At 49.0% G+C, this 13,798-nt stretch overlaps 1 protein-coding gene and 1 long non-coding RNA gene across 12 annotated transcripts in view; one reads left to right on the top strand and one right to left on the bottom strand.

Annotated features, from left to right (window-relative positions):
* Positions 1-3,539: 3,539 nt before the first annotated feature.
* Positions 3,540-5,413, top strand: LOC139798182 (uncharacterized). Its single transcript, XR_011726758.1, has 2 exons — positions 3,540-4,012; positions 4,834-5,413. It is a non-coding gene; the product is annotated as an uncharacterized lncRNA (long non-coding RNA).
* The window catches only part of C7H10orf95 (chromosome 7 C10orf95 homolog), a 237,984-nt gene continuing 228,974 nt past the window's right edge, over positions 4,789-13,798 (bottom strand). For 3 of the 11 annotated variants that reach the window (XM_071748416.1, XM_071748419.1, XM_071748417.1), the window contains 2 exons: positions 13,229-13,302; positions 4,789-6,379 (listed from right to left, as the gene is read on the bottom strand). In XM_071748416.1, the coding sequence (XP_071604517.1) occupies positions 5,639-6,316 (678 nt within the window). In that variant the 5' untranslated portion in view covers positions 6,317-6,379; positions 13,229-13,302 and the 3' untranslated portion in view covers positions 4,789-5,638. Of the gene's footprint in view, positions 6,380-8,651; positions 9,168-9,287; positions 9,362-13,228; positions 13,303-13,798 lie in introns of those variants that run through there. The other 8 variants (XM_071748427.1, XM_071748424.1, XM_071748426.1 and 5 more) reach the window with 6 other exon arrangements.

Genomic DNA, 13,798 nt, shown 5'->3' with positions numbered 1-13,798 from the left:
GGGAGAGAAAGTGCCAGACCGTGTGTGGGACATGAGCATCTTCGCTTTTATGCCTGGCTTTTTTGGTAATCTGCAAAACTGGACCTGTTCTGCTAATTTAAAGGGTGGAGGGGAGGTATGTGACTGTTCTTGCAAACTTCCTGGGAAGATAAAAGCGAAACACCCTGGATGAACGCCCCAGCCACCACGTCAGGGTGGCACTGGTGGCTGCACAGCACCCACCTGACACCACTGTTTGGCCCTGGGCATGTCCTGGTTAATCAGTAATCTCTGGGCTAATTAGATGGACACACCAGAAGGTGGGAGCCGCTGCTTTTTCAACCACATAAAGTAATAAACTGTGAACTGCGAAGAGGTAGCTGTGCCTGGGGGCTCCTGGCAAGGCAGCCATGACCCCTCCCAGAGCAGCCACTTACGCTTTGCCTCCCCTGGGAGCGAGAGGGAAGCCCTAAAGCTCACCCCGTGTTCCCCACAGGAGTGAGGACAAAAGCCAGAAAGGCCTGAATAGTCCTGGCAGATCAGAGCTGAGCTGATGCAGCACTCTCCAGCACAGATCTCCAGGTGGATGTTGGCAGTGCTCAAGTGTCTGCTTCCCCTCATCTTCCCATCGTCTCCCATCACGGCTCACTGATGGGAAATGTGGTCCTGGATCTGTCTCTGTTGTGCTCTAAGGGCCAGGCTGCTCAGCTGGGGTATTTTGTCTTTACTGATAATATTTTTCCTACTTGTTGCAAAGAAAGGAAATGTGGTATGCCTTTTTTTTCAGGGAAGGCAAAGTGTATCTCACACAGCCACATGGAGAGTTGGGTGCTGGACACATGGAGCTGGGGGGATCCTGTCTGGGGTGGCTCTTATGGCACTTTCATACGCAGCATCCGTAAGTGCTGCTGTGGGTCTTCTCTAGGACCCAGCTGCTACCAGCTTCTGGCTGGTCTTTTCCAACCACTGCTACCCTGAGGCCTTGGAGCTTCCTGCCCCCAGAGCAGAGGCAGAGGAGCTGCAGGTAAACTGCAACACAGAAAACCCAACAGCAGCAGTGTCCCACTGGGCACCCACTTGCCTGGGCTGTCTCTTGACCCACTGGCATTTTCAGGCTAAGGTCAGAAGCCCTGAGCACCGCTCAGCCTCTGGCCTCCTGTGCTAGAGCCAACTTTTCCATTGTACCCACTCTTGAGCATGTCTGTCAGCTCCAACAAGCTGTTACCCAGCTGCTGGGATCAATGACAAGGCTTCAAGTCCAGACAAGGTAGGACAAGCCCAAGACAGCCAGCACCAGAAGGGGATGTGTGCCAGAACTTGTATGGGGACATTACACACCCTGAGACAGGGGGAGAGGAGGATTTAAACTCTGCAGTGTGGCAAGGGCTTCTGCCCCAGAGTCAGGAGAAGCAGATGGCAGTGGGGCCATGAAACCCCCACCTACAGGGCTGATGTAATCCTCCCAGGAGCTGAGCTAGGGCAATGAGCTCAGTGTGCTGGTCACTCCATAGCTCAGTACTGCATCCTGACATCCTCAAGAAAACATGGGGTTGAGCCAGGGCAGGGTATATCCACACCAACAAAATATACAGCCCTCAGACAGCTCCTGTATCTCTATTCATCCCTGTCCTCCCTGACATTACAAAGTGCCCAAGCTCCAGTGCAGACCAGGGGACAGGGATATTCCCAGAAACACAGGGCCAAATCTAGCCCAGGACCTGCTGGGGTGCAAGAACAGGGGGCAAATCTGGAGATACCAAGGAGCAAAGGTGAATCCTAGAGAAGGATATGTGCCCAGCACACACAGCACATAGGAACCTGCATGAGCATATAGAAAACACCATGAAAGCACCTGCTCTCAGGAAAAGGGATGGGTCTCAAAGCAGGAGGTCAGGTAAAACTGTCCCTTTGCCCATGGTGCAGAAGCCCAGCATGGCTGAGGGAGGTCACAGCCTCCTGCACTGTGGCTGCCTGTGGTGGTGTGCTCCAGGGAGTGCCTACCTCTCTCCCTCATCCCAGGGCCCTTTCATCCCAGGGGTGCTGTGGATGCAATGTTGTGGGGACATAGCTTGCAGAAAGCCATGAGTGAAAGAGAAGAGTTGATGCTTGTTTAGGTTTGCATTTCAACCCCTCCTTTCTGAGCTCAGCTCCATGGGATTCCCATTGCACCCAGTTTTAATAGCCCCTGGTGCCTCGTGGCAACAGGATGCCTCTGCACCCACAGGCAGGACATCAAAAGGGAAACTTGCACAGTAAGGGGAGGAGGAAGAGTGGGGAGATCATCCCACTTTCCTGAGCTTGGGGGGATCAAAGCTACTGAAACCTCACTGCCATGCCACGGTAGTCTGAAAACAGACCTGGGTCCCTGAGATGTCTCATCCTGACAACGCATGGCAGGATGAGGGAACACTGAGCAGACCACTGAGCACTGAGCAGAGCTTTACCCCATCTCCCTCCTCCTCCTTCCCTCTGGCTACTCACTGCCACAGGTGCTCTGCAGGATGTGCCAGGGCTGGGACCCACAGCCTGGGACCCCACAGCTTTTGCAACAGGGCTTGGCTTGTTTGAGACACTCATTGGGGTGGTGAGTTCATGATGCCTTTGCTGAACTCAGATTCCCTGCAGATGGATTAAAATAGAGCCCTGGGCAGGCTGTTGGGCAATAATGGAGTTAGCTCCTTGTGCCAACAGTTCCTCAGTGCTTCCCCTGCCAAAATCTTTGCTTGTGCTCCAAAGCAGTGTGTGTCATTTCCTGTCTCTTCTGCTGATCCATCAAACCTGAGGGCTCCCCTCCTGCACTGCCAAGCCACCCTGTCTTCACAACTGTGTCAAACTATTGAGTAGCCAGAAAAAATGCCTCATCCTACCTCTCCGTTATCAGCCCAGTCCCTGGGTTTGAAAATTAACATCTCCTGCTGAGGGAGGAGGCTGGCTAAATCTGCTGTCAGTGTCATGCAGTTGTTCATGGGGGTCCCAATGTGTCATCTGAGTCTGTCCCTTTCCATGCGTGAGCTTTGCAGCCCAAACTGGAGAGTGAGGGCAGTGGGCAGCCACATGCATAGCTGTGGCATGCACCAGCATGTCCCAGCTTAGCCTGGACTGAAACAGATCCCTCCTTGGATCTGTTCTCTGACCTGTCTGGAAAAGGACTTTTACTGCTCAATTTTAAGCTGCAGAATTAACCTCTTTCCCCTCCCAAACAGGCAAGCTCCCTTGCCTCATAATCCACCTGCAGTAGCACCTACTGCACAACCCATTTCTATCCGTCAGCTGAAACATCCCAGTTCCAGGGGTTCCCACAAGCCCTGGTTTTGGTATGGTGGGAGCAGAGGGTGGTTGCACGGGACCACTGGGTTGCTCCCGCGGCTCTGAGCATCCCCGCTGCCCCCAGCACAGCTATGGCCCATTTTCAGATGCACAGACAGTGGAACTGTTTAAACTGCAGGATGTTACCACCTGCACACAAGACATAGGCAGGATTTCCAATGCACCTGCAAAGATCAGCCCCATCTGGAAGAGGGGGTATTTCTCTTGCAGCTACAGCAACTTTGCAGAGCACAGGCCTGACCTGATGCTTTGGAGCAGCTCCAAATGACAGAATGACTCGTGGAAACAGCAAAAAAAAATAGCAGCCAACTTGAGCAAAGTTTCCAAAGAAAGTTATGGCTGCATGTGCTGCTTCTGGAACAAGAGGTGCCAGTCCTCTCCCTGCAGCAGCTTCCTGTTGCAGAAATCCATGTCACCCCAGTGCCTGCACTGTGTTAGAGACATCGTGAGTTCTTTTCTATTTTTCTCCCCTTTGCAGATGGAGGTGCAGCTGGCTGGGAACAGGGAAAGCCAACTGACACTGGCTGCTTGGCTCTGAGAACTGAATTCCATAGGCATTAAAGTCTCCAGAAATGCCCTATGGATTCAGTTCTGCAGCTGGGTAGCAAATATGCCTCAAACCTTCGAGAAGAGCATGTCTGTGAGCTGTTTCTGCAAGGAATGTGTGAATCTTTCCTCTCTCACAGAGACCAGGGTAGGGATGGAGGTGAGTTACAGCCATCACGGGAAGCCCTGCATTGAGAGAGCTGCCCCAGGCAGTGGCTGCTTGTGTTAAGCTTTCCCTCAGGGGACAAAAAAGCCCAACTAGAAAATATTTTCTTCTTTCTGGAAGTGAAATGGCACTTAAGAAAACGAGTGTGTTGCTGCCTCCCGATGTACACATGCGACTGTAAACCTCTGCTAAAAATACGCATTGTCAGAACAACAGCCTGGGTGTGCCCTGCGATCTCCTGTTCAGAGTCCAGGCAGCAAAACCAAACAAAACCCTGGAGAAGATAAACAGGACAGGCTGGGTAAAGTGAAGGGTTGTGCCCACTCCTTCCTTGCACCCCCTGGGGACATCCCCAGCAAGGACAGGTATTTGGAGAAGATTTTTGTGGAGGCAATGGGTTTTCTTTCTACTCATCTACCACACACCTCTATGAGACTTTGGTTGTCCACCTTGAGTTTTGGGGACCTTTTCCACTATTAACACAATGCAAAGCTGCCACCATCGTTTTATTGGCTTTAGAAGTGGCATTTAAATCCTTGTAATTTGTAGAGCATCTGATCATCACTATAGGGAAAATGCTGCTGGAAGGGTACAGAATGCAACACCAGCACTTCAGCAAGTTGGGGGTAATGCCAAACAGAGCAAGCAGAATAACCCAAACACAGCTGGGCAGTAGTCATGTCTAACTTTGCAAAAAGGTGCCAGATCAGGTTGCAAGTTGTTCACAGGAGAGACTTCCATCAGGTAGCTAAAAAACTGAAGTACAAGGATTTGCATTTGAGGTTTGTTATTGTTTATTTATAATTATTTAAAAGGTACATGAGTTTGCAAAGCAAGTCAGATCCAGCCCCTCACAATCCTCAAGGTTTTCAGCACAACTCTGAAGCCCACCCTTCCAAGAGACCAAGCTGTGGTTCACACAGCACCAGTAACCTCAGTGAGGAGCCAGCACCTCCACCCAGAGCCAGGTCAAACCCAGAGCAGGACCTCAAGCAGCAGTGTCAGCAAGGACATGTAGAGCCAAGAGAACTGAGCACCAGGTTACCAAGTGTAAGAGGATGGGGACACCAGGATCTTCTGCCAGTGTGTAGGGAAGTGCTGCATACAGGCTTCACACAGTGATTAAGCACATTCAGATAATTGCTCTTTAGTGTTCAAGAGCCACTCTCTCTTCTGGGACCTGTGTTACTCCAGTCTGGAGGAAATCCCACTTTGGTCTCCTTAACTGAGTGCCAGAAAGGTGGCTGGCTTCCAGAACTTTCCCTTGGATAGGGTAGGAAGAGGTCCATCTTCTATTCAAGGGCTGCTGCCTGGAAATTCCCCCACAAGACTGTGACCACTCAAACCAAACCAGTGGCAATCAAACATTCATTTCAAAACCAGGACAAAAGAGCAGATCCAACAGAAAGTCAGGTGCTATGCGACTTCTTCACAGGGTGGGTATTGTGCCTCAAACAGTGTAAAGCTGCCGTAAGTTTGTGGAGGACAGGGCGCAGTTAAAAGCCAACAGAAATGGTGATATCCATTGCTTGTGTTACTTGCCAGCTGCACCAAAACCAGCTGCTAACTCACTCTCTCAGGGGTTCTGGAGCTTCTATCCATCCAGTGAGACTAACTACATCAATGTCTCAGTTTCTTTTTCTTCTTTCGGTTCCGGTCCTCACTGCTGTCATCTGCCTCACTGGCACTGGGTGTTGCAGCCTGCTGGATGACTTTTTTTTCCACTGCATATTCCTGCTCTCCTACCTTTGGGTCTCCCTTGACCAAGAACTCCCCTTTCCGGTAGGTTATGGAGACGTTGGTCCGTGGGTAGGTGCCATATACCCTCCGGAGATCATCCTTCACAAATTCTGGGAGGTCTTTCCTTGGGCCAAACACCTTTCCAAGCTTCCCCCATTGAAGTTCCCCTCTCATCGTGAAGCCTTCTGGCCATGTGTCTCGATACTGATCTGACCTCTGGTAGGCAGCATAAGGATTGTAGTTTGCATAGGGATTGTAGAGAGGGATGGGGACCACAGGAGGAGAGAAGTGCCAGGTGTAGTATGGATGGAAGTAGGGATTGGAGGCACTGTAGAGATGATGATACTCCACCTGACCTCCCATGTAGTCAGGGTAGCCATTCCGGTCTGCCACAAAGGTGATGGGTCGGCTGTAGAAGTTGTGCACATGGATGGGAGGGAACATCACAGAACTGGTCATGTCTTCTGCTCTCCCAGTCCGCAGTAGTGGGTAGGTGTAGGCAGAAGGTGGGATTACAGTTGGGTAATGCTCCCGTGGCACAAAACTAGGCTGGTACATGGTACAGGATCTCAAGTTTCACACAGGGTATGTTTATCCAGAGCAACTGCTGAGTGTCAAAATCTGTGAGGACAGGAAGAGAAGAGAAACATTTTACATGGGTTATATACATTCCGGAACAAGAATGAATAAGGAGATGCATCCAGCACCACGAGTATACCAACTAAGTGAAAGGATCTCCCTCCAGCTTGCAGGGGCAGTAACATAACAGGAATAAGCAGAGCCTCTTCACCATCAACTGCCTCTTTGCTGCTCAGCAAGACTCATCATTCAACCTACCCAGGTCTCAGAGTTACAAGGATGGGAACAAGTTACCATAAAAAAAAACTGAAGCCATCTCTTCTGCCCCCACACCCTCATGACATGGTTTTGCGCTGCTGTGAGGCAGCAAGACAAACAAGCTAGAGACCCTTTAGCAGGCATAAAAAATGGAGAAGGCAAGCACAAATGAAACAAGTCCAAAAACAAAATAAGCAGGCAAACATAAAGGAAAGATGTCACAGCCCAGTCCAGCTGCAATTGTTTCAGCTACCATCCTGCTCAGACAAGGAGATCTAGGAGGAAAAAAGAACAACCAACCAAGCAAACAAGTCTTCAACTGTCCTTGACTCTCTCCCCATCCTCCCAAATCCCTGCTTCTATTCTGATAAGCAAAGACCTGTGCCTACTGGTTTATCTCTAGAGCAAAATCCAGGCACATCTACATAACCTCTGGCAAGTTCTCATGCAAAGCATCTTGTTTAGGCCTCAGCAGTTATCATTCACATTTAAGCAACTCTGACCCACAGCTGAACTTGTTCCTAGCTTGCCCTCACTGGACAATCCAAGCACCCTCCAGAGCATTAAGCAATGTCCTCCCATGACTCACTGTCCTGTCCCCAAGGAGAGGAAGGGAAGCTCTACATACCAGGGTTTTTTTTTTTTAAGAAGTTTGCTGCCAGAGAGAGGAAAAGACCATGCACACAACTAAAGGCAGCAACATTGTTTCCTGCACACAGACTTAAGATCCTGTAGCTCTATTTTTGCTTCAGCCTTAACTAGAGTTGCCTCTCACACAGGTGTTGACCAAGAAGGTAATATGAAACTCATCCTTCAATTGGTGCTTTCTTCCAGCCTAAGAGAAAATTTGGCAGTCCCCTGAGAAGCTGCCTGCCACGAGCAATATTGGATACTACACAATGGAGCTTTTCTTTTTTCAACCAACAGAAGCAGGGGAACAGCACTAGAGTATTTAGTCAAGACAAGCCAGTACCCTTAAGCAATGGCTGCATCTTGGGAGCCAAAGCCCATTATAAGCATCAGGTCCCTGGATGGGAGAGAAACAGAAAGCTCAGCGTCCTTCATTAAAGCCCTTACAAAGAATGGCTCAAAGAGCTTCAAGCAAAATAAAGTAAGCTCAAACAGCTTTGACAGCAAGGTCTCCCCAGCTCATTATCAAGTGTTGGGGAGGAGGAGGGCAGGCTCCATGATGTTTCCTGCATTTAGCCCAGCTTACAACAGCACATAGCTCAGGCACTCACCAGGTAAGGGTAGGCCTGGGTGCCCTTCAACTTGAAGGCACAGAGCATTATCTGTACATCTCTTCTTGAGTTTGCCTGGCAGGTCTCACGAGGTTTAGAGCCAAGTCTCCTGCAGCAAGGAGCTCACTCCACTGTACCCTGTTTGAGCACATTTTCTTAGACCGTTATGGAAATGAGACTGTGAGCTAGTTTCTAAACATATTGCCTGTCTAACTTAGAACCACCAAAAAAATCCAGAGGGGTATTGTACATCAATGTCAGCATGAGGTGTGCAAGTGAAATAAATGGTCTTTCCTTAAAAAACAGTCTTTGTGCCTCTTTTAATCCAGTTCAATTCTACATCCCTACTGGGAGCCACAGTACCATTTCCATGGAGCCATCATCTGCAGAGACTAAACAAATATGACATCCACTGGTCAAAACAAAGCAAGCCCATCTTACCCCCCCAGCTGATCAGTCTGTTGCTTCATGCTGGCTTGGAACAGTCCTGGGGAAGCTCTTATCTCAGCCAGTTGATTACCAGCTCTTTCTCAAAAAAATACAAATGTTCCATCTACCAACTGCTGCAGCATGCTGCATTTTGGCTGGCAGCATCAGTGCTCCTTGGTATTCCCCAGCAGCTGGGGAAGTAGTAAGTAACAGACCATCTAAGGCATGCAGGTTTTAGCACAGAGGCAGCTTGAGCACACCTTTGCTTTTGCACTGGAAAATAAGGGGAACAAGTGGGTGGCTCAACCAGGCAAGAGGAAACAAACTGAAGAGATAAAGGGAAAATGAGGATTAAGGGAGTGCTCCAGGGCAGCATTGTCACATACTCGACCATAGGAGTGAAGACATTTTTCTGGAAGCACATCACCCAGGAGGAGGGTGTTGACAGCCGGCACAGCGTAGACAATACTTCTCAGCCCTGGAGGAAGATCGCAAACCTATCAGGGCAAGCTTTGGCTGGGCAGCTGGTACTCTGGCTTTGCTTTCCTGGGCAAGCTGAGCAGCTGCCTGGCACTGCTACTCCCTGCCTGCTCCCCATGGCAGAGCTCTGACCCTGTGCCCAAGCACCAGAGCTCTTGGGACTGCCCCAACACAGCTTTGCCTTCACAAGCACAAGAGCTCAAATCCCAGCTCCTTTCTTGTGAGGCAGGGCACTGGGTCTGAACCCTGAGGTGTGTTGCAACACAGGAGGCAGGAGGCACAAGGCCATTCCCCTGCCCATCCAGAGCTGCAGCCTTATGCTTCCAGGGGCTGACACCACGGAGTTCACACCCCACGGGTGCACCAGTACCTTGTGAATATTGCCCTGCAGGCTGCTCCATCTTCCAGAGGCAGATATTGGGAGACCATGGCTGGAGCAATGAGCAAGGTCTGAGCTAGGGCGTGACAAATCCATGTGTGTGGGAGGAGACAGGTCTTTGATAGAGTCAGTCCCACTTTGCCTGACCCTGCCCCATCCTCACCAGGAAGTGAGAGCTGGTAGTGCTTCAGGGAAAACAGGGTTTGCCAAGATGGTGATCTTTTGACCATCTGATAGCTGGAAAGCATCAAAAGGTCAGACGCTTAAAAAGAAAACCACAACAACAAAATAACCCAAACATCAATATTACCAAGCGGTACCCCTTAAGAAAAGGTTCCAACCCTCATTCACTGTCCTCTCCCCTTCCTCTTCACCTGCTCCCACTTCCCTCATTTCTCCAGAGGCTGCCCTGAATTTGAAAGTAGATATCCAACAGCCTCCAGCTCCCACCACCCTCTCCCATTTAACCTTGCTGGAAAAGTGTTCAACCCCATTCAGCTGGAGCTGAATGAGAAGCCAGGCACACACACACACACACACACACAAAAGCCCCACACACTACAGAGAAGGTCACAAGCCAGCTGAAACGAGATTGTCATCTCTGCTTGGTGAGAACATGATACTTCAGACTCTTCCCAGGCTTGCCAGAGCTGACTCCAGCAATTCCTTCACCCACTGCCCAGTCATCTGGCAGGGCCTCCTCACACATCTTGGTGCAGGTCAGGAGGTTGACACCATAGCTCCCAAAATACTTCATCTGCCAAGAAAAGCAAGTGCCAGCGCTAGCCGACCCAGAGAGAGTGGCTATGGTGCAATCAAGCCAATGCTTGCAACACAAAGCCGAGAGCACACTTGATGTTTCAAGTACAAAGATGATTTTGTTACACTACTCTGTTACACAGCTACTACAGGCGATGAATCTGCCACTAGTTAATGCAGGAACACACAAATCTGGCGGGGCTTTTCTAGTATCTAAAGTAGCAGAGATTAGTTCCCTAGCATTGCAGAAGACCATGGTTTTGCTGGACATGTCTCAGGACCTTTACTGCCATCTGAGCTAGCTTTGAATTTGGGGACCTCTCCACTTAGGTAATCATGGAGCACAAAACCCCCTGTACCTGCAGAAAGCAGAGGAAAAGGTGAATATTCAAGTCTATGATGTCTGCACAGTCTCTAGGAGAGAGATTAAAGTGACCCTGACTGTAGCATCAGCACCGACCAACATACAAGATGTACCATCGTACCCAACACATGAAACTTTCTACATTTATCTTGTGCATCTGGACAGATTGTTTTCACCCAGACAGACAGTTCAAGGAGTGTTACCAAGTTTTTTGTCCATCTCAAGCAGCAACCAAAGTTACCTTGGTCCTCAGATCAAGCTGGCAGTTTGAACAGCTTTAAGTGCTTTCTCAGAGGTCATACCAGTAAAACTGTAGAGACATTCAGCCCACAGGAGAGGACATGGCCATCTATTTTATTCTGTGTTGACCAAGACTGTTCTTTAATCATGTCATTGTTCTGTGATCAGATCCCATATGAACAGTTTGGGGTGGAACTACATGATCTTTAAGGTACCTTCCAATCCAAACTATTCAGTGTTCCAACCTAGCTATCTTTTTCTCTCCACTGTTGCAGCATTCAAATTTTCAGACTGTTCTTTCCAGATTTTTTCCTGCCCTGTTCTTCTCCCCACACAAAAATCCCAGATCTGTTGCCATTGTTCTATAGCAATTCCCAAGGACACAGGGATGAATACAACAAAAGTAACATTTTTGCTTAACCAAGGGTATGAAGTAGTAATGGGTTATTTCCAGTAAATATCTCCATTTTAAGCCAACTCTTCAAAATCGTTGCCATCTGACAAAGCTCTGGCAAAAACCTTCCTCTGAAAAAAACAAAGCCTCAAGGACTGCCCAGGAAGTGAGCAGTTAAAACCAAACACACTCATCAAGCTAAGGTTTGTCTTCCACAGCTCTCATGTGTCACTTATCCAGCACCCCAGTAGCTGGAGATAGTGCATAGGAGAAGATCAGAGATTTCTTGTTTTCCCTTGTCACTCCTATTCCCCCCTTTTCCAACATAAGATAATGTTCCAAGGTCTTTCAAGAAAAATTCACACACTCAAGACTCTCAAGTACTTCTCAGGGAGGTGGGAGAGTACAGCAGGAAGCCATGCAGCACAACATGACAGTTTTTATCCTCTGCCATCAATATTGACCCTCTGGACAGAGGCACTTGGCTACATTCCTAAATGGGATGCTCTTGCTCAGCCAGACATGCCTGACAGCAACACAAGAATTCCAGGAAAGTGTGGTAGCTCATTACAAGCTGGGTCCTTTCAGTATTTAATTTTTATCTACAGAAGCAAATTCCCAAACCCGCGCTGCTTAATCATGGCCGAACTTTCAGCTTTTGCACCCTCACCCCTTCCTAAACAACACTGCAAGTTTTTGCTGCACTCTTCCAAAGAAAAAAAAAAAAAGCCACATTGTCCCAGCAAAGCACTCTAAGGTGATAAGTACTTCCACAAGAGCTCACTACATCAAGCCTAGTGGCCTCCCTGGTGGCACAGTCTGGATGAGAGCAGCAGCTTCTGAGCTCCCATGCCCAGGTGGCAAAGCAAGCCAGCTCAGGAGAAGGTCTCTGCTTCAGACTTGCACCCCAAGTGCCACGGTGGTCACAGGTTTCCACATGCAATTAATTTTTTGTAAAGCCCCAGTGCACACTGCAATAACCTGCTCCCTGCAGGCAGAGCTGGCACAGTGTACCAGCTACTACACACCAGTGTTTCCTTACAGTGATCCTTTCAGATATTTCTATATGGAAAGCTTGGTGAGGCAGAACACCGTCTATGCTGCTCAGAAGAGGGGTGAGGCTATTTGCCACGCTCCCTTGTGCTGCTAGTGCTAACATGTATAGGGAGATAACCGGTACTGAAAGCAACTTGCAAACAGCCCAGGAGAAAGAAAAGGGCTTCGCAGAGAAGAGCAGGTACTTTGAATGAAAGCTTAATGTCTCCTCAAAGAGCAGCAAATCTACAAGGCAAAAAAGGGTTTGAGCAACTTCAGAAGCAGAGATTAGTAGAAACAGGAGAAACTCACCAATCCAGACAGTTTTGTGTTTTTACTAAGAGGCAAATACACAAACTATTTTGGCGAGATCAAAGAAAGCAGCAGCACAGGGCTACAGAAAGATAGAGGTGGCTGTGGGGCCCTCTGCTCATCCCTGGAGCACAGAGCTGGAGAGGAGCAGCAGCCAAGGGGGGATAACCTCACCTTGGCAGCAGGACAAGCAGCTCAGGTTTCTGGGCCAGGAAGAAGCATGTTTCTTCTCTGGCACATTGAGTGGCACAACTGGCACTGGATGAAGTTCTGGAAGCAGCTGCATCCCCTTCCCCACACCAGTAACACCCCCAGCAATGCTGGAGATCTGACCCAACCTCCCCTGCACCACAGCAGGGACCCTTCCAAGAACCACTTCACTGTCCAGCTCTTACAGCTGCCCAAGCCAACTGAAAAGATAGCACAAGCACACCAGATACCAGAGGCCCTTCTGGGATGGACAGCCTAGAGGACCTCAAACACACCGATTCCCTCTCTAGGGGAGAACAAGCTGTCACCCTGCCAAGAGGGTGACATGCAAAACTTACTGCACTTGATGGTCCCCTCAAGAAGTGGGCTCAGAGCTACTCCTAGCTCTTGTATCTAAATTCAGTGAGGGGGGAGGATTGAATTCTGAAGCCAGAAGACCCCAGTCCACAAGCTGTTCCCCCTGAACCCTGGTATTACTAGTGCATTGCACAGGGAGCTCCAGCTGGCACTGATAACTGTGGAAATAGCAGCTAATGCATATTACAGTCAGTCACCCCTTAGGCACTTTGAAGAGCGAGTAAATCCATTTCAGCTATTCAAAGCAGCATTACCAGAAAGCATTGGAATCTAGTAAGAGTCTGGCATTTATTTCTGAGGTCTGTGCAAGGTCCAGACTTTGTATGAGGTCAAAACACCTAGTCATGCCAGAACAAGTCTTCACTTGATTCTGATGATCTAAAAACCACCCCTTGCATAACTCTGCTCAAATAGCAGTCAAAATGCAACTTACTTCTGATGAATAGAGGTTTGGAGCCGCCACTCACTGCAGCTGCTGGGTCACACAGCAGGTCTGAAACAGCTGCACTGCCAAGAATAAAACATGGTGAGTGTTACCACAGGGTGACTGCATCAGCAAGCAGGGCTCTGGAAGCCACTCCAGCCTGCTGTCACAGTGATCCTGACACTATGACCCCTCCAGCCTCTCTCTTGGTAGAGATGTCTGCTGTACCACAGTCTAGATTTTGGACACACACACACCACCTCCTTTTCCTTTAAGCTTTCTCCTTTCCTCATGGCATAACTTGTTATTAAAGCTCCTACCACTACCAGTCTCAGCTTTCTAGTAACCACTGTAGCCAGCCTTTGCCCCTTACTTGAGGTTCAAATCTCTCTGCCCCATGCCTCAGGATCCCACTCTGCCCTACAAAGAGGTGCCACCTTTTTCTAACCCAAATCCTTTCCCAAAGACAACTCTTTATCTAGACACTTTTTTCTTTCAGAGTACCTTAATCTACACTTTATAGTGTTCATAGTTCCAAGTATTCTATCCATGTTCAAATACAGCCTGCACAAACAGCTC

The sequence above is a fragment of the Heliangelus exortis genome, chromosome 7 (genome assembly GCF_036169615.1).
Source record: "Heliangelus exortis chromosome 7, bHelExo1.hap1, whole genome shotgun sequence".
NCBI lineage: Eukaryota > Metazoa > Chordata > Aves > Apodiformes > Trochilidae > Heliangelus > Heliangelus exortis.
The sequence above is the reverse complement of the archived record's forward strand: the minus strand, read 5'-3'. Positions and strand labels throughout refer to the sequence as shown.